The sequence below is a fragment of the Ahaetulla prasina genome, chromosome 2 (genome assembly GCF_028640845.1).
Source record: "Ahaetulla prasina isolate Xishuangbanna chromosome 2, ASM2864084v1, whole genome shotgun sequence".
NCBI classification, from domain to species: domain Eukaryota; kingdom Metazoa; phylum Chordata; class Lepidosauria; order Squamata; family Colubridae; genus Ahaetulla; species Ahaetulla prasina.
Genome location: NC_080540.1, coordinates 5,978,643 through 5,997,220, shown reverse-complemented (window position 1 = coordinate 5,997,220; position 18,578 = coordinate 5,978,643). Strand labels below are relative to the sequence as shown.

The 18,578-nt window shown below is 46.4% G+C and overlaps 1 protein-coding gene across 3 annotated transcripts; it reads right to left on the bottom strand.

The window, feature by feature from the left end:
• Positions 1 to 219: 219 nt before the first annotated feature.
• On the bottom strand, positions 220 to 11,332 carry LOC131192758 (zinc finger and SCAN domain-containing protein 21-like). Of its 3 annotated transcripts, none has more exons than XM_058172251.1 (4): positions 11,277 to 11,332; positions 7,695 to 8,538; positions 5,754 to 5,868; positions 220 to 2,142 (listed from the first exon to the last, which is right to left on the bottom strand). In XM_058172251.1, exons 2-4 carry the CDS (start codon positions 8,472 to 8,474, stop codon positions 1,511 to 1,513), a joined length of 1,527 nt encoding a protein of 508 aa, XP_058028234.1. In that variant the 5' UTR covers positions 8,475 to 8,538; positions 11,277 to 11,332; the 3' UTR covers positions 220 to 1,510. The 3 variants fall into 3 exon arrangements, with proteins under 3 accessions (XP_058028234.1, XP_058028236.1, XP_058028235.1); XM_058172253.1 differs by having other exon boundaries at positions 7,695 to 8,542; positions 11,277 to 11,316; XM_058172252.1 differs by lacking the exon at positions 11,277 to 11,332 and adding an exon at positions 11,213 to 11,258.
• Positions 11,333 to 18,578: the final 7,246 nt, after the last annotated feature.

The following is an 18,578-nucleotide window of genomic DNA, read 5'->3' as shown; positions in this document are numbered from 1 at the left end:
GCCGCTGAACCACTGTGGGCAAGGAAGGTTGTAAAATGAAGCAAAACTCACTTAACAGCGGTAATTACTTAGTGATGGACACTTGGGACTCAATGGTGGTCGTACGTAAGAGAACTGTCTGTAGTTACCCCAAGAGGTTTGCTATTTCCTTGGTCTTCCTAACTACCACGACGCCTGAAATGCCACATTCCCAGACTGCAGACAAGAAAAAAAGCCGAGTTAAATGTTGTGGGAAGTGCAATTGAAGAGGGGTGGAAAAACGAACTGATACAAATGGAAGTCTATGGAGATTCTCACAGCCATCCAGTTCATGGTTGACCCAAAGGTGCTTTTTCAAGAGGCAAGTGGACTTTCTGGTTTTGTTTTTTTCTTTGAAGATCTTTCGCTTCTCATCCACGTAGCTTCTTCATTCAGCTCTGACCGGGTGGTGCGGAATGGAAGGATTTATACTCCTTGCAGACAGCTGGTCATTTGCATTCTTTGTAGAGAGTCGTTGAGGCCGCCTGGAGTTTTATCTGTGTCCTGAGGGTCACAGATGGGGGAAGGAGATGACATCATCTATCTCCAGTAGTCTACAACGCAGTCCTTCCGGCAGTTCCAAAAAGGCTCCACGCCCATTTGCACCACTCAAGTGACCCTGAGGAGACATATAAACCTCCAAGTGGCCTCAACGACTCATTAAAAGAATAATAATAACAATAATAACAGAGTTGGAAGGGACCTTGGAGGTCTTCTAGTCCAACCCCCTGCCCAGGCAGGAAACCCTACACCACTTCAGCCAAATGGTTATCCAACATCTTCTTAAAAACTTCCAGTGTTGGAGCATTCACAACTTCTGGAGGCAAATTGTTCCACTGATTAATTGTTCTAACTATCAGGAAATTTCTCCTTAGTTCTAAGTTGCTTCTTTCTTTGATCAGTTTCCACCCATTGCTTCTTGTTCTACCCTCAGGTGCTTTGGAGAACAGCCCGACTCCCTCTTCTTTGTGGCAGCCCTTGAGATATTGGAACACTGCTATCATGTCTCCCCTAGTCCTTCTTTTCTTTAAACTAGGCATACCCAGTTCCTGCAACCATTCTTCATATATTTTAGCATCCAGTCCCCTAATCATCTTTGAATGCAAATGACCAGCTGTCTGCAAGGAAGAGAAATCCTTCCATTCCTCACCATCCAAAGGACAAGAAGTAAAACGCCTTCAAAGAAAAACCAGAAAGCTCAGTTGCCTCTTGGGAAAAAAACCACACCTTTGGAATAGAAATGGAAGAAGTTTTTGGCCTCTTCAGAGTAGCATCCTAACCCAAGAAGAACCTCAAATCACTCGAGTCAACCGAGGCTGCAGAAACCCACGTCTGGCACATCTATAGGCAGAAATGCTTTCGTGATCGTAGGTCTGTCTCTGCCGCCCCTAATGGCGATTCTGTTGTGTTTCTCATCAACTGGAGGAAGAAAAGAGAGAGAGAGAGAGAGAGAAAAAGACACAACGACGCTACCAGCCCATCAGGCCGCCTCTCAATGGTGATGCTTGATAAAGTTCGAGTTATCGCTGAACCGCTTCCCGCAGATCGAGCACTCGTACGGTTTCTCGCCCGTGTGAATCCGCTTGTGGACGATGAAGTTGGAGTAGTCATTGAAACGCTTCCCGCAATCCAGGCACTTGTAGGGTTTCTCGCCCGTGTGGATGCGCTTGTGGCGGGTGAGGCTCGAGCCCGTGTTGAAGCCCTTCCCGCAGTAAGAGCACTTGTAGGGCTTCTCCCCCGTGTGGACCCGTTGGTGGATGAGGAAGGCGGCCCGGCTGACGAAGCTCTTCCCGCACTCCGAGCAGTTGTACCACTGGTCGCCGGAGTGGGTCCGCTCGTGGGCGATGAGGTTGGAACGGCGCCGGAAGACTTTGCGGCAAATCAGACAGGTGTTGTCCGGCTCGCTGGGAAAGAGGCTGGGCTGCAGGACGCTCTCGTCCAAGTCCTCGTAGGTCCCCTGGGAGTTGATGAATTTGCCCTCCGCCTTCTCCTCGCTGTTCCAGTAGAGAGTTTCGGATGCTTCTCCCGGATTGGGAGAACAGGAGATGCCGGGCTCGCCTCTTCCGGACCACTCCCAACCCGACTCTCGATCCTCGCTGTCTTCCTCGCAGAACTCCTCCTCATCTACATAAACGGATATATAGGTAGATCCATATACATTGCATCAATCAATCAATCAATCAATCAATCAATCAATCAATCAGTTGGCATCCACGTTCTCTACTCTGCATTTCTTGTCATCCACCCATCATCTGCCTGTCTTTCTATCAGTGTATCATCTCCCTCTTTCTCTCTCCATCCATCCATATAAATGAAAATTAATAAATCAATCTGCTATAATCCTCATTCTCATCACCTATATATTTTTCTCACAATTTTTCATCATCTATATAGTGTCAGGGTTCCAAGTTAACACCTCCCAACGAAATCAAACTCCGAGGCTTGCAATTCCTCAAAGCCAGGGGTGAGATGTAAAATTTGTTACTACTGGTTCTGTGGGCGTAGCTTGGTGGGGTGGGAGTGGGGGGTAATGTGACTGGGTGGGCGTAGCCAACTTTTTTTTTTTTAACTTTTAAAAGCATTTTTTCTACAACCTCTTTGGCAGAAGAGGCTGCAAAAAAAATTGCTTTTAAAGGGATCGGGCTACTCAGCTGGGATCGCCAGAACCCTTTAGAAGCATTTTTTTCTACAGCCTCTTCGGCCTAAGAGGTGGTAGAAAAAATGCTTCTAAAGGGTTCTGACAATCCCAGCTGAGCCACGTGATCATCAGAGGCTTTTTTTTTTTTACTTTTAAAAGCATTTTTTCTGCCGAAGAAAAAATGCTTTTAAAGGTAAAAAAAAACCAACTCTGATGATCGTGCAGCTCAGCTGGGCATGGGCGGGTGGGGGGAGGGATTTTTGCTACTGGTTCTCCGAACCACCCGCTGCCATCGCTACTGGATTGGGCGATCCAGTCCGAACCGGGAGCATTTCACTCCTGCTCAAAGCTAACTTTTATTTGAGATGTCATATTGGCACATTGGGAAAATCCGAATCTGAGAGCTTCCAAGTTTTCCTCACCCAAAAGAAGGTTCAAGACCTTGTCCACTTCTCCCACATGTCCCCCACTACTCCAATCAATTCCTTCACTTTCTTCTCTGCACAGCTGTTGGACACCACGGCCTTGAACTTCTCTGCAAAGTTCTGTTATGGCTAATTCTACTTCACTCATACAATCCCCTCTCCCAACTTCCCAGGGTAGGATTGTGGCAGGCCTGGATCCTGAAGGCACCAAGGTAATATGGCTTCCAGGCCTGACGTATAGTTTATAAACATATATCTAAATAAATGGAATCAATCTCCTTGAATCTTCATTTTCTAACCTGCATAATTTTCATACATCTATGTATGTATGTATGTATATACGCATATATGTACACACACACACACACATATTTGTTTTCTGAGGTTTTCGCGGGTGTTTGTATGTAGGTCTTCGGTTATTTGGGTTTTCTCCCACGTAAAATTGGAAGTGTCTTGGCGACGTTTCGACGAAATCCCATTCGTCATCTTCAGGCTAGGTGCTTACAGTTTCGTATTACGAAACGTCGCCAAGACACTTCCAATTTTACGTGGGAGAAAACCCGAATAACCAAAGACCTACATACAAACACCCGCGAAAACCTCAGAAAACAAATACATACATATATACGTACATACAAACACATACACACATATATACCATGTTTCTCCAAAGACGACCCACCTTGAAAAGAAGCCTGATCAAGTTATTAAGCGCATTCAATCAAATTAAGCCACACCCACAAAATTACCCCTAGTTAAGACCCCGCCCACCCTGCGGAGTAGGGGGTAGGGCGAGGCACACAGGTAAAAAAGAAGCTAGGGTGGGGATGGGGGTGGGTGGGTGGGCGGGACTGCCCTACTTACCAGGCCTCGCACACCCTGACACCTGCCTCGCCTTCTTCCGAGGCCGCTTGTCGCCATTCGCACGCATCGCCCTGGCCTCCGTTTCGCCTTCAGATGCCTGCCAGATCCAGAGCTCTGTTATCGGCTGCGGATGCCTTCTGGCAGGTATCTGAAGGCAAAACGGGAGGCCAGGGCGATGCGTGCGAGTGGTGGCAAGTGGCCACAGAAGTGAGCCAGTGGCGGGTTCCTGTTGGGCGGGCCTGTCGGTACCACCGCCGTAAGGTGAGTCAATAATTAGAACCCTCCAAAAAGAAGGCCTAGCCGTTTTTCGGGGGTCAAAAGAAAATAAGACCCAGCTTTCTTTTTGGAGAAACACGGTATATATATATATATATCCGAGTCTCTGTGTGTGTGTGTGTGTTTGTATGATATATATATATAAATATTCTGTACCTCACCTAATTTTCTCATCATCTATATCAAGGGTAGTCAACCTTTTCATACCTACTGCCCACTTTTGTATCTCTGTTAGTAGTAAAATTTTCTAACTACCCACCGGTTCCACAGAAATGCGCCTGTTGTGACCCAGGTTCCTGGACCCGGACTCCTGGACTCGGATGATTCAGAAAGTGAGGGAGAAGACCTGACCAGCCCTGCTTCTCTTGAGCCCTTTCCCTCCCTGGCACCCACTCAAAGGGAGGAGGAGGGGCCGGCAAAGCCTGATTCCATGGAGCCTTCTTCTGATTTGGCAACGCCCCAAGAACAGTTTTGGAGTGATGCAAGACTACGCAGGCGTGACCGGCGTGCGCAGCAGCGGAAGAGTTGGGACAAAGCCAAGTCATAATTGTCATGCAGTGACATCTGCAGAGACTATAAATAGGAGGCGGGACTTCCTGGTTTTTTGTCTTGGACAAAGCAATGAATTGGCGCAAGCTAACTGTCTCAATGGAGGGAAGAATATATTCATGAGTAATTCTGGCCTTATCTATAATTTCCTCGTTATCTCCAGAAACTTGGCAGGCCCGTGGGTAGACGTGGCCAGGACATGTATCTATGTAAATAAAAGGAGAAAAGAAGGCCTCTGACTGACTCTTTGCTGGGAGTATTAGGGGGAGGGAAACAGAACAGCGCCGTGTATCGTCTGCGCATGCCTCTCCGGATTGGATTGGGGGGGGGGCGCTACCAGCTCTGCTTGTCTGTTACAGCTGGGTGGTGTGGGGGGAGATGCGTGAGCTATTCTGGGACGAGGCTCTTGTTTGCGGTCGCACTATAGCGCCATTTAGTTTCACTTACGTAATGTGAACTAAACTTATGAGCGGGCAATACGAATAGTATATTTTCAGAAATTTAAATTGTCAAGGCGGAATTGTATGAATACCTAAATGAAAATGTTTTTAAATAATGCTATGAAATTTTTTTAAAAAGTCAATTAAATTAAAAAAAAGGAAAGTGCTTCACTATCGGACAAAACCCATACTGCCCACCATGGAAGCTGGAACGCCCACTAGTGGGTGGTAGGGACCAGGTTGACTACCACTGATCTATATAAATATTTTTATAAACATATATCTGAATCAATCGATCAATCTCCATTGCCTGTCAGAAGGTCGCAAAAGGGGATCACATGATCCCGGGATGCTGCAACCGTCATAAATAGGAACCAGTCGCTGAAAAGCCGAACGTTGATCATGTGACCATGGGGAATGCTGCGACGGTCATAACCCTAACGCTTGGTCATAAGGCGAAACCCTCAGCATTTTCCCAAAACATTTCCTGTCAGAAGTGCACGGCCCCCCCCCCCCAAGATTCCAACACCCAAAGGCCCTCACCCAACAGCACCACGGGTCGGTCGCTCTCCCGCTTCGTCTCTCTAAGGGAGGGTCTCTGCCAGCTTTCCGGGGGGGCCTTCTCGGTCAAATGGTCCTTCTCCATGAGGCTGATGGCCTGAAACAGAAGAGAATCTCAAACCCTTCGGTTTAAGCAAGACAGTTCAGGACACGCTGGCCGTAAGTGGATGTCTTTAGATCTATATCGTGACCCTGCAGTTTTCCTGGCCATGTTGTCTGACACTGTTTCCCTTGCCACCGCCGTCTCCTCCTCCTCCTCCTCAGGGCTGAGAAAGAAGGACTGGCCCAGTCACCCACCTGTCCTCATGCCCATCGCAGAATTAGAACTCAGGAATTTTCCGGTGCCTTGACTGGCGCTTTTTAAAAAAATTTATTTACATTTATATCCCGCCCTTCTCCGAAGACTCAGGGCGGCTTACAGTGTGTGAGGCAATAGTCTCATTCTATTTGTATATTTTTACAAAGTCAACTTATTGCCCCCCCCAACAATCCAGGTCCTCATTTTACCTACCTTATAAAGGATGGAAGGCTGAGTCAACCTTGGGCCTGGTGGGACTAGAACCTGCAGTAATTGCAGGCTGCTGTGTTTTAATAACAGGCTTCTTACAGCCTGAGCCACCATGGCCCATTTTTTTGTCCACTGCATCAAATTGGCTGTCCTCACAATGGGAACTTTTTTCCCTTTGGCTCTTCTAACTTCCACGTATTCTTTCCGTAACCTTCGTTTTCTTTCGCCTGCCTGCCTCCTCTTCCCTTTCTCTCTTCCCATTTTTCCCCCCTTCCTCCCCCCCCCCTTTGTCTCTCCTTCTCCTTCCTTTCTTTTCCTTTCCTCTTTCCTTTTATTCCCCTTTCGCTTTCTTTCCTCTTTTCTTTCCCCTTGCCAATCCTTTCCTTCCTTTTCTTTGTTTACTCTTTCCTTCTTTACTCTCCATTCTTTCTTTCCATTCCCTTTCCTTTTATTCCCTTTTCCTTTTCCTTCCTGTTTTCTTTCCCCTTTCCTATCCTTTCCCTTCCTTCTTTTCCTTTCCTCTTTCCTTTTCTTTCCCCTTTCCTGCTTTCCTCTCCATTCTTTCTTTCCTTTCCCTTCCTTTCTGCGCCAACTCAGTAAGCTCAAACTGCCCAAGGAGCTGCTGATTCAGTTCTACAGAGGAATTATTGAGTCTGTCATTTGCACCTCTATAACTGTCTGGTTCGGTTCTGCAACCCAACAAGAAAAACACAGACTTCAGAGGATAATTAGAACTGCAGAAAAAATAATTGCTACCAACTTGCCTTCCATTGAGGACCTGTATACTGCACGAATCAAGAAGAGGGCCGTGAAAATATTTACAGATCCCTCGCATCCTGGACATAAACTGTTTCAACTCCTACCCTCAAAACGACGCTATAGAGCACTGCACACCAGAACAACTAGACACAAGAACAGTTTTTCCCCGAAGGCCATCACTCTGCTAAACAAATAATTCCCTCAACACTGTCAAACTATTTACTGAATCTGTACTACTATTAATCGTTTCATAGTTCCCATCGCCAATCTCTTTCCACTTATGACTGTATGACTATAACTTGTTGCTGGCAATCCTTATGATTTATATTGATATATTGACCATCAATTGTGTTGTAAATGTTGTACCTTGATGAACGTATCTTTTCTTTTATGTACACTGAGAGCATATGCACCAAGACAAATTCCTTGTGTGTCCAATCACACTTGGCCAATAAAAAAAATTCTATTCTATTCTTTCTTTTTCCCTTTCCCCTTTCCTTTTATTCCTCTTTCCTTCCCTCTTCCCCTCACCTTCTCACCCTTCTGCCCAATCCATCCTCCCGTCTCCCATCTCCCTCTTCAGAGACAGCCTTGGCCTCTCTTCCTTCTTCCCACCCACCGAGAGACAACCCCCCCCCCCCGGGGCAATCCCTCACCTGCTCTTCCTGGCCTTTGCTCTCTTGCTCTCGCAGCAGGAAATCCTCCGCCAGGATCACAGCCTGGGTGCAAGTCAGAGGGCGGCACTCCCGCACCCAGCCCTGCAGTTCCAGGGGCAGAATGGCCAGGAACTGCTCCAGCACCACCATCTCCAGGATCTGCTCTTTGGTGTGCTGCTCGGGTTTCAACCACTGGTGGCAGAGCCTTCGGAGGTGACGGCAGGCTTCCCGAGGCCCGTTGGCTTCCTGGTAGCCGAACTGCCGGAAGAGGCAGCATTCGTCGTTCCAGCTGATGGCCTGCTGGCCCCGGGGGAGCCTGGCAGCTTTCTGACCGTGAAGCCTCTTAGGAGGCTCCATCCTGTGGGCTTCTCCACTCAGGCTGATTGTGAGCTGGGTCCCCCTCTCGACTCGAGGCTGCTGGGGGCAACCGGCTCTCCCTCGGAAGGAGGTCAGGGACGGGCGAGGGTCACTTCCGGGCAGAGGCATCCGAGGCTGAGGGCTTCCCCCTTCCAAGGAAGGAGCTTCCAGAACCTTCAAGAATTCCTGAAGCTGAGATTCCCACCGTTGCTGCAGGTTCCTACAGGGTTCCGGGGTTGTTTTCTCGGGATCGGCCCTCTCCCAGAAATCCTGGATGCGGCCTGTGTGAATCAGGCGGGAGCCCGGGCCCACTCCTTTCTCTTTCGCGGGCCCCGCCAGGAGGCGTTCTCCCATCTGCCTCCCTTTCCCTTGCTCGGCCTTCAAAGGACTCGGAGCCGATTTCTCCCTGAGCTCTGCCGCCATTTTCTTTCTCTGAGCTACGGCCGACTGGATCGATGCTTCTGCCTGGCGATGGCGGACGCTGGCCCTGTCTCAAAAGAAAATTGGCATGGAGATCAAAACCAAGCATAGCTACCATTTGTCTACAGAGATTTGACTCCAGAAGTTGTAAAGGCTCCAACACTGGAAGTTTTTAAGAAGAGATTGGACAATCATTTGTCTGAAATGGCACAGAGTTTCCTGCCTGAGCAGGGGGTTGGACTAGAAGACCTTCAAGGTCCCTTCCAATTTGTTGCGTTCTGTTCTATTCTTTCCTACTGTACTGTACTCAGTCAATCAGGTCATGGTTACCCCAAGATACTTTTTTTTTTCTCCAAAAGGCAACTGGATTTTCTTGGCTTTTCCTTGAAGACGTTTCGCTTCTCATCAGTTCTGAAGAAGCTTCTTGGATGAGAAGCGAAACCTCTTCAAGGGAAAAAAAAGGGGGGGAAAAAAGTCCAGTTCCCTTTTGTAAAAGCACTTTTGGGACATAGCTGCCTTTTTTTTCCCCCCTCCTTCTCCTGGGAGGATCCCAACCCTCAGAACAATTCCGCCTCTCTCAATTCAAAGGCTCTCTCCAATCTGGGCAACTTTATAAGACTTGTGGATTTCAACTCCCACAATTCCCAAACTAGCAGATTTCAAGACTTTGGGGAAGACTTTCCAACTCCCAGAGTTCAGTATGATGACTGGGGAATTCTGGGAGTTGAAGTCCAAAAAGTCTTATAAAGTTGCCATGTTTGGAAAGCCCTGCTCTTTCATTTCATTCAGCCCATTCCGATGGCTTTGCTGGCTGGGGATTTCTGGGAGTTGAAGTCCTCCAGGCTTAAAGCTGCCAAGGTTGGAAACCCCTGGTTTAGTGCTTGTCTCAGAATGGTGGTGTGCCTCGCTCGCTTTCCCCGCAGCCGGGGCCTTCTTATCTTCTTCCGAACGCTGAGGAATGTCCTAGCATGCCTCCCGGCCCCAGCCCTGGCTCCATGCCCAGACAGGCTGAGGAAGAAGAAGCACCTCAAGCCTCCAGCCCCCAGCCCTGGCTCCATGCCCAGGCAAACGGAGCAACTAGACCCCTCCCCCTCCCCCACAGCATGTGAGCCTGAGGAAGGTCAATTACCAACAGCTGCAGACTGGAGTGACCCTCGCTTCATGAGAATTGATAAACGGAGGCAACAGAAGGAAGGGAGGGGCAGGCCTGGATAAGTGCTGAGTCATGGAGCCACACCCCATGGCCTATATAAAGGATCTGCTTTCTGGCAGTCTCTGAGTCAGGCAAAGTCGAACATATCTTGCTGAAATCACTTTCTGGTCTCCTGCCTGCCTTGAGAACTTTGCTAGGACTTTGGCAGAGCTGCAGAGGCACGCCTGATTCGGATTTCCCTGACCCGGCCGTCAGCAGAGGAGTGGGACACGACATCTGGACTGAATGAAATGAAAGAGCAGGGCTCTCCAAACGTGGCAACTTTATAAAACTTGTGGACTTCAACTCCCAGAATTTCCCAGCCATCATACTCTGGAAGTTTGAAGTCCACAAAGTCTTGAAATCTGCTAGCCGGGGAATTCTGGGAGTTGAAGTCCGCCAGGCTTAAAGCGGCCAAGGTTGGAGGCCCCTGCTCTAAACCAGGGATCTCCAACCATGGCAACTTTAAGGCTTATGGACTTCAATTCCCAGAATTCCCCAGCCATCATACTGAACTCTGGGAGTTGGAAGTTCACAAAAGTCTTGAAATCTGCTAGCCGGGGAATTCTGGGAGTTGAAGTCCTTCAGGCTTAAAGCGGCCAAGGTTGGAGGCCCCTGCTCTAAACCAGGGATCTCCAACCATGGCAACTTTAAGGCTTATGGACTTCAATTCCCAGAATTCCCCAGCCATCATACTGAACTCTGGGAGTTGGAAGTTCACAAAAGTCTTGAAATCTGCTAGCCGGGGAATTCTGGGAGTTGAAGTCCTTCAGGCTTAAAGCGGCCAAGGTTGGAGGCCCCTGCTCTAAACCAGGGATCTCCAACCATGGCAACTTTTTAAGACTTGTGGACTTCCAACTCCCAGAATCCCTCAGCCAGCTTTGCTTCTAGGATTCTAGGAGTTGAAGTCCACAAGTCTTAAAAGTTGCCAAGGGTTGGACAGCCCTGCTCTAAAAACTACAGAGCTCTGCAAGTTGAAACAACACCCCCCCCCACTCCCCCCCCCCGGCTCTTCCAGATTGGGGGGGTGGCGAGAAGAGCGCTCCACCCTCCGGAAGGAACCTGGAGACTTGGAAAGCCCTTTTCAACAAGCAAGCAAGCCCCGATCGGCCGCTTGCAAGCCTTTGGGCAGAACTTTTTCCCCCTTGCTCCCCTGAAATCGCTTCGCCGGGAAGGGGGGGGGATGTTCTTTTTTTGGGGGGGGGTGTCCTCGCCCCAAATCATCTTTTTTTTCCTCCTCCTTTTAATCAATTAATTATTCTTATTTTGCAAACGCTCCACACCGTTGCATTTCAGAACGGGATCCCTCGGTTTTTTTTGTCCCTCTCCCCCCCCCGTATTTTTAACCTCCTGCAAGCGGACGAGCGGCTGGCTCCTCCCCCACCCACCCCTTTTTTTTTTTTTTTCCTTTTCCCCCGTTCCCAGGATTGCTGGGAACGAGCAGCTCGGCCTTTGCAAACTTCCTCCATCTGAACTCCCAACCCCGCCCTGGCCCTTGGCCATCCAAGCCCGGGAACCCCCGCCCGGGAGAAGGAAAAAGTCGAGCCACCTCCGGGCTCCCCGTCCGGGAAGGCGCCGCCGCCGCCGCCGCCCCGCCGCCCTTTTGCACTCACCCCGATCTCCCTCCCACGAGCTGGGAAATTCAAAGGCCACTTTCCCACGGGAGGCGGGGCCGGAAGTGACCGGGACTGTTTACATCCCGCCCTTCCCCCCCCGCCGCAACTTCCTGTCCTCTCTAGGAAGCGGGGAGGGCTGGGGTTGAAAAGGTGAAAAGGGGAAGGAGGAGAGAAAGAGGGCGAGGCGGTTCTGTTACTATTTATTTATTTTATTTTGTCACAACAATATATGTAGGAATCATACAAAAGATTATATAGTATATAAAACAATATACTATAATATACTATAATAATATACTATAATATAATATAATATAATATAATATAATATAATATAATATAATATAATATAATATAATATAATATAATATAATATAATATAATATAATATAATAATATATACTATAATATAGTATAAAAAACAAAATGCACCAGTACCATATATGTGGTACCTTGCTCAATAGTAGTACCTGTGAGAGGGATCTTGGAGTCCTAGTGGATAACCATTTAGATATGAGCCAGCAGTGTGCAGCAGCTGTTAAAAAAGCCAACACAGTTCTGGGCTGCATAAACAGAGGGATAGAATCAAGATCACGTGAAGTGTTAGTGCCACTTTATAATGCCTTGGTAAGGCCACACTTGGAATATTGCATCCAGTTTTGGTCGCCACGATGTAAAAAAGATGTTGAGACTCTAGAAAGAGTGCAGAGAAGAGCAACAAAGATGATTAGGGACTGGAGGATAAAACATATGAAGAACGGTTGCAGGAACTGGGTATGTCTAGTTTAACAAAAAGAAGGACTAGGGGAGACATGATAGCTGTGTTCCAATATCTTAGGGGCTGCCACAAAGAAGAGGGAGTCGGGCTGTTCACCAAAGCACCTGAGGGTAGAACAAGAAGCAATGGGTGGAAACTGGTCAAAGAAAGAAGCAACTTAGAACTAAGGAGAAATTTCCTGACAGTTAGAACAATTAATAAGTGGAACGACTTGCCTTCAGAAGTTGTGAATGCTCCAACACTGGAAATTTTTAAGAAAATGTTGGATAACCATCTGACTGAGATGGTATAGGGTTTCCTGCCTGGGCAGGGGGTTGGACTAGAAGGCCTCCAAGGTCCCTTCCAACTCTGATGTTATGTTATGTTATGTTATAAACATATATGGGTAAATATAAGGAGGTATAAGCATATATATAGAAAGAAGAAAAGAAAAACAATAGTCCAGAAATATTTTACAAGAAGAGGTCTCCATTCCTCTGAAAACAACAAAATACCTTATCCCACCAGACTTGAAATCCTGGGCTTAGAAAACTTGGAACTCCGTCGCCTTCGACAAGACCTAAGTTTAACTCACAGAATCATCTATTGTAATGTCCTTCCTGTTAAAGACTACTTCAGCTTCAATTGCAATAATACTAGAGCAACCAATAGATTTAAACTTAATGTCAACCGCTTTAATCTAGATTGCAGAAAATAGGACTTCTGTAACAGAATCATCAGTGCTTGGAATACTTTACCTGACTCTGTGGTCTCTTCTCATAATCCTAAAAGCTTTAACCAAAAACTTTCTACTATTGACCTCACCCCATTCCTAAGACGACCATAAGGGGCGTGCATAAGCGCACAAACGTGCCTACCGTTCCTGTCCTATTGTTTTTCTTTTCTTCTTCCTATATATACATATATGCTCATACCTCCTAATATTTACTCATATATATGTTTATATGCTATATAATCTTTTTGTATGATGTTGTGACAAAATAAATAAATAAATAAATAAATAAATAGGACAGGAACGGTAGGCACGTTTGTGCGCTTATGCATGCCCCTTATGGTCCTCTTAGGAATGGGGTGAGGTCAATAGTAGAAAGTTTTTGGTTGAAGCTTTTAGGATTATGGGAAGAGACCACAGAGTCAGGTAAAGTATTCCAAGCACTGATGATTCTGTTACAGAAGTCATATTTTCTGCAATCTAGATTAAAGCGGTTGACATTAAGTTTAAATCTATTAGTTGCTCTAGTATTATTGCAATTAAAGCTGAAGTAGTCTTTGACAGGAAGGACATTACAATAGATGATTCTGTGAGTTAAACTTAGGTCTTGTCGAAGGCGACGGAGTTCCAAGTTTTCTAAGCCTAGGATTTCAAGTCTGGTGGGATAGGGTATTCTATTGTTTTCAGAGGAGTGGAGAACTCTTCTTGTAAAATATTTCTGGACACGTTCAATTGTATTGATGTCAGTGATGTGGTGAGGGTTCCAAATAGGCGAGCTGTATTCTAGAATTGGTCTAGCAAATACTACTACTGTAACCCCTTCAACCCCCCCTTCTTTCAATGGGATCTCATGGAGCACACCTGTCTGAAATGGGATAGGGTCTCCTGCTTGAGCAGGGGGTTGGATTAGATTCACAGGGGGTCTCCAACCTTGGCAACTTTAAGCCTGGTGGACTTCAACTCCCAGAATTCCCCAGCCATCATATTCTCACAAAGTCTTGAAATCTGCTAGCTGGGGAATTCTGGGAGTTGAAGTCCGCCAGGCTTATAAAGTTGCCACGTTTGGAGAGCCCTGCTCTTTTTCATTTCATTCAGCCCATTCTGAGACAGACACTAAAGTAGAGGTCTCCAACTTTGGCTGCTTTAAGCCTGGAGGACTTCAACTCCCAGAATTCCCCAGCCAGGAAAGCCTTCGGAATGGGCTGAACGAAATGAAAGAGCAGGGCTTTCCAAAGGTGGCAACTTTATAAGACGTGTGGACTTCAACTCCCAGAATTCCCCAGCCATCATACTGAACTCTGGGAGTTGGAAGTCCCCAAAGTCTTGAAATCTTCTAACTTGGGAATTCTGGGAGTTGAAGTCTGAAAGCTTATAAAGTTGCCAAGGTTGGAGACCCCTGGACTACAAGACCTCCAAGGATCCTTCCAACTCAGTTGATCGATGATAGATTGATAAGATACTTGGCTGGCTGAGGAATTCTGGGAGTTGAAGTCCACCAGGTTTAAAATTGCCAAGGTTGGAGACCCCTGTTCTAAACATTAACTAACTCTAAAAAAAGGTTCAGCCACTTTTTAAAATAGTTTTCAAAAGAGTGTGTTTAGGACTGTATCTTGGTATGTGTCAACTTGCCCAATTGTGATTTACATAACACACCTGCTTCTTATGTACTGGGTTGATTTTCCAAGAGTGGTTTACCATGAAGCTATCCAAAACACAAAACTCTTTTCTAAATCCAATTTATACTTACGGGCACAGCTTATGCAATAACATGAAACTCCCCATGGAGAAATTAGCAGGGAAAACGTCATTCTGAGACTGCAACTACACATCTACTAATCAACGTAAACTAATCTGGGTTCTGGGAGTTGAAGTCCGCCAGGCTTAAAGTTGCCAAGGTTGGAGATCCCGGTTCTAAAGAACAGCAGCCAGATTCACACAACCGATTTTAGCCCGAATCCAACACTGTTCTGACATAATAGCTTGAATCAAATCTTTTACAGGTGGTCCTTAACTTACGACCACAACGGAATCCAATATTTCTGTTGCTAAGTGAGACGGTTGTTAAGTCAGCTTTGCCCCATTTTACGACTTTTCTTGCCACAGTTGTTAAGTCAATCACTGAAGTTGTTAAGTTGGTAACACGGCTGTTAAGTGGATCTGGAATTCGCCCTGGACTTTGCTTGTCAGAAGGTCACAAAAGGCGTTCACCTGATCTGGGGACCCTGCAACCGTCATAAATATGAGTCCGTTGCCAAGGTTCTGAATTTTAATCACTTGACATGGTTAGTCACCTGGTTGTTAAGTGAATCCCCATTGGCTTTGCTTGTCAGAAGGTTGCAGAAGCTGATCGCGTGGCCACTGGACACTGCAATTGTCATAAATGCAAGTCAGTTGTTGAACATCAAATAGGAGCTGTGGTGGCGCAGTGGTTAGAATGCAGTATTCTAACCCACCACTGATTCACATGCGGTATGAATCAAGCCATGATGGACACGGTAGTCCAGTAGATATAGAAGCTTTAGAAAGAGGTGTTTCCAATGAAGAATAGAATAGAATTGTTCTGTCTCCTTCCCCACTTCGGATCAACGAGCTGGCCTTCAGCCAGTGGATTCACGGCTCTTATCAGTCCTGGCAGACAAATCGCAGCTGCCTGCTAAAGTTCAAACAAATGACTCACGGAGCAAGACTTTCAGCTCTTTTTGAAACGGTTCAGCTAGCTTTTGCTTCCCGTGGAGTAAGAGCAGTCCCAAAGCTCCTTATATATCCTGTGGGGTGGGGCTCCTGCCCCACCCTTCCCTTTGATGACGCTGCCTCTCTAATCTTCTGAAGCGTGGGTCAATCCAAGCTTGATTATTATTATTATCAGCTGGGTCTGAAGGCGTAGCCTGGGGAAGGGAGGAATCAGGGGATGACAGCCTCATTACGTCCTCCGACTGGTCTGGTTCTGGCTCCTGGAACCGGGCCAAAGGAATCGGTGCTCCCGAGGTAAGCCTTACCAGCCCTTCCCCCTCACTCTCGGAGTCACTTTCGGGCATGGGGCCAGGTTTGGGGGCTGGAGTCACAATAAGAATAACAGAGTTGGAAGGGACCTTGGAGGTATAATATAATATAACAACAGAGTTGGAAGGGACCTTGGAGGCCTTCTAGTCCAACCCCCTGACCAGGTAGGAAACCCTACACCATCTCAGTCAGATGGTTATCCAACATTTTCTTAAAAACTTCCAGTGTTGGAGCATTCACAACTTCTGCAGGCAAGTCGTTCCACTTATTAATTGTTCTAACTGTCAGGAAATTTCTCCTTAGTTCTAAGTTGCTTCTTTCTTTGATCAGTTTCCACCCATTGCTTCTTGTTCTACCCTCAGGTGCTTTAGAGAACAGCCCGACTCCCTCTTCTTTGTGGCAACCCCTGAGATATTGGAACACTGCTATCATGTCTCCCCTAGTCCTTCTTTTCATTCAACTAGACATACCGAGTTCCTGCAACTGTTCTTCATATGTTTTAGCCTCCAGTCCCCTAATCATCTTTCTTGCTCTTCTCTGCACTCTTTCTAGAGTCTCAGCATCTTTTTTACATCGTGGCGACCAAAATTGGATGCAATATTCCAAGTGTGGCCTTACCAAGGCATTATAAAATGGCACTAACACTTCACGTGATCTTGATTCTATCCCTCTGTTTATGCAGCCCAGAACTGTGTTGGCTTTTTTAGCAGCTGCTGCACACTGCTGTTGCTGTTGGTCTGCAACACTTATTTGTAGTCCAAGGTTCCCTGTTGATGTTGTCCTGGGTTCCCGCAGGAACGGGTCTCAGCCCTCGCTGAGACAATTTAGTGGGTCCTCGCAAGGACGAAAGAAGCCAAATAAAAGACACCACACCAGGAGTTTTTCAAGATGAGAGAGCACGAAGAAAGGGGTTGTAAAAGGAATCGTAAAAAGGGTCCCCCTTAGATCGCAACAGTCTCTTTTATTATGCAGTTTTAGCAGGGAGGGGTAACTACAGCAAGGAGGGAATTAGCATATAGAAACTTAACATCACCAATCAGCAAGCGTTTAAAGTATACGTATTAGCAAAATACCACGTGTTTTTCAGGAAATCATGCATTTTACCTGAATAGAAACCCAACTCAGGAATGTAAAACTAACTCAGGGAAAGTTAGGGGCCTTATTCAGGGAGAGCAAAACTATGTATCTAACTCAGGGAAGGTTCAGCGGAATAGAAACCTAATTCAGGGAAATCAGAACTATGGGTACTATTAATCATGGCTGTCATGTAGCACTGAAAAAAGTCAAGTCAAGTTCTCCCGGCTGTGAGGCCTAAGAAAACCTGAACCAATGATATATCCATATGTCCTCTGTTTTTATTTTTTAAGATGGGTAAATGATATATCCATATGTCCTCTGTTTTTATTTTTTAAGATGGGTAATATTCTTCTAAAGCTATGACATCCCCAGTGGATCCCCCCTCCGGGAGACCCCGCAGGGAGTCAGTACACTTTTCCAAAGGAATGGTTCCCGATTCAGAGTCTTCATCAGCCTCAGAGGCTAATTCTAAAAGAGGTTGTTTATATTCATTTTCAACAGTGTGCTTTAGCAAGAGGACATCATCTCCAATACTGTTTAGTCGTTGTTTCAAGAATGCTAGAACTCTCCCCATGACACATGGGCCAATTGTACATGCAAGGAGCAACAAAATCAGAGGACCAGCTAGGGCAGAGAGGAGGGTGGTCAACCAGGGAGAGAGATTAAACATTCCCTGATACCACGTGTGGGATTGAGAACGCTTTTTCTATCTTTCAATCGGGTATTTAATTCTGCCATAGAATCAAGCACAACACCAGAACTTTCAGTGTAAAAACAACATTCTTCTTTCAAAGCTACACACAGACCACCCTGTTTTAAGAATAGCAAGTCCAAACCCCTTCTATTTTGTAACACAACTTCGGAGAGAGAGGTCAGGAATTTTGGAGGCAACCATAGCTTGCTCAATGCGTTTGAGATCAGCATCTATTTCAATACTGAGCCTGCGGATGTTTTTGTCAGCCACAACCATTCCTGCGATTCCAGTTGCAGCACCAGTGGCTCCTAGGCCCAGGAGAAGGGCCAAAGTCATAGTAGTAACCACCTCCCGTTTGGTTCGTGGAAGGTATTGGGGTGTTTCTATGCGAGAAAAGAACTCATAATTGGAAAAAACAGACATTTTAGGGAGAAGATAAACCTGAATGCAAAAAGCGTGTTTTGTGTGTAAAATGTCTCCACTGACACATGCAGTAGCACCCGTAGAGCAGGCCCAAATAGAGCCATTGGAAGGAATAAAAAACTGACCGTTTAAACGTTTGGAAAGATCTGCAGTTGATAGAGTAGTGTGTATTATAGTCCACCCTCCAGTGTCAAGTCCTAGCCTTTCTTTGGACAAGTATATTGTGCAGGAAGTATAGGCATCTGAGGAGGCATTGATACAATAGTGAGAAAAGTTAGAGGGTACATACCCAAGGCAACAACCTTGACCTTCAATTGAGGATACCGTTATAGAAGAGTTAGACCACCTGCAACCAGTATCTGAGGTGCTATTGGTAAAAGGTAGGGCGAAACCTATGGCCTCATAAAAAGGGGGTTGAGAAGACAGACACAGCCAACATCTACTATCATTGTTAGGAAAAGTACGGGCTGCTACAAGGGCATCATGCGCAGAGGAGACCAGGGACACCAATGGATTGTTGCTTTTAGTCAAGGGCTGTAAAAAGGGCGAATTGACTTGTTTGTTTGGGCCCACAGGTGGGGATGTTTCTAAGGACATGGTAAGACGAATTATGAA

Bases quoted from the DNA above. Each gene is read 5' to 3' on its own strand.
- LOC131192758 (XM_058172251.1), bottom strand. From the start codon at position 8,474: ATGGCGGCAGAGCTCAGGGAGAAATCGGCTCCGAGTCCTTTGAAGGCC. The intron at 5,869-7,694 runs GTGAGGGATTGC...CTTCTGTTTCAG, and splicing joins GCAAAGGCCAGGAAGAGCAG to GCCATCAGCCTCATGGAGAA. The intron at 2,143-5,753 runs GTGAGGGCCTTT...CCGTTTATGTAG, and splicing joins CCGACCCGTGGTGCTGTTGG to ATGAGGAGGAGTTCTGCGAG.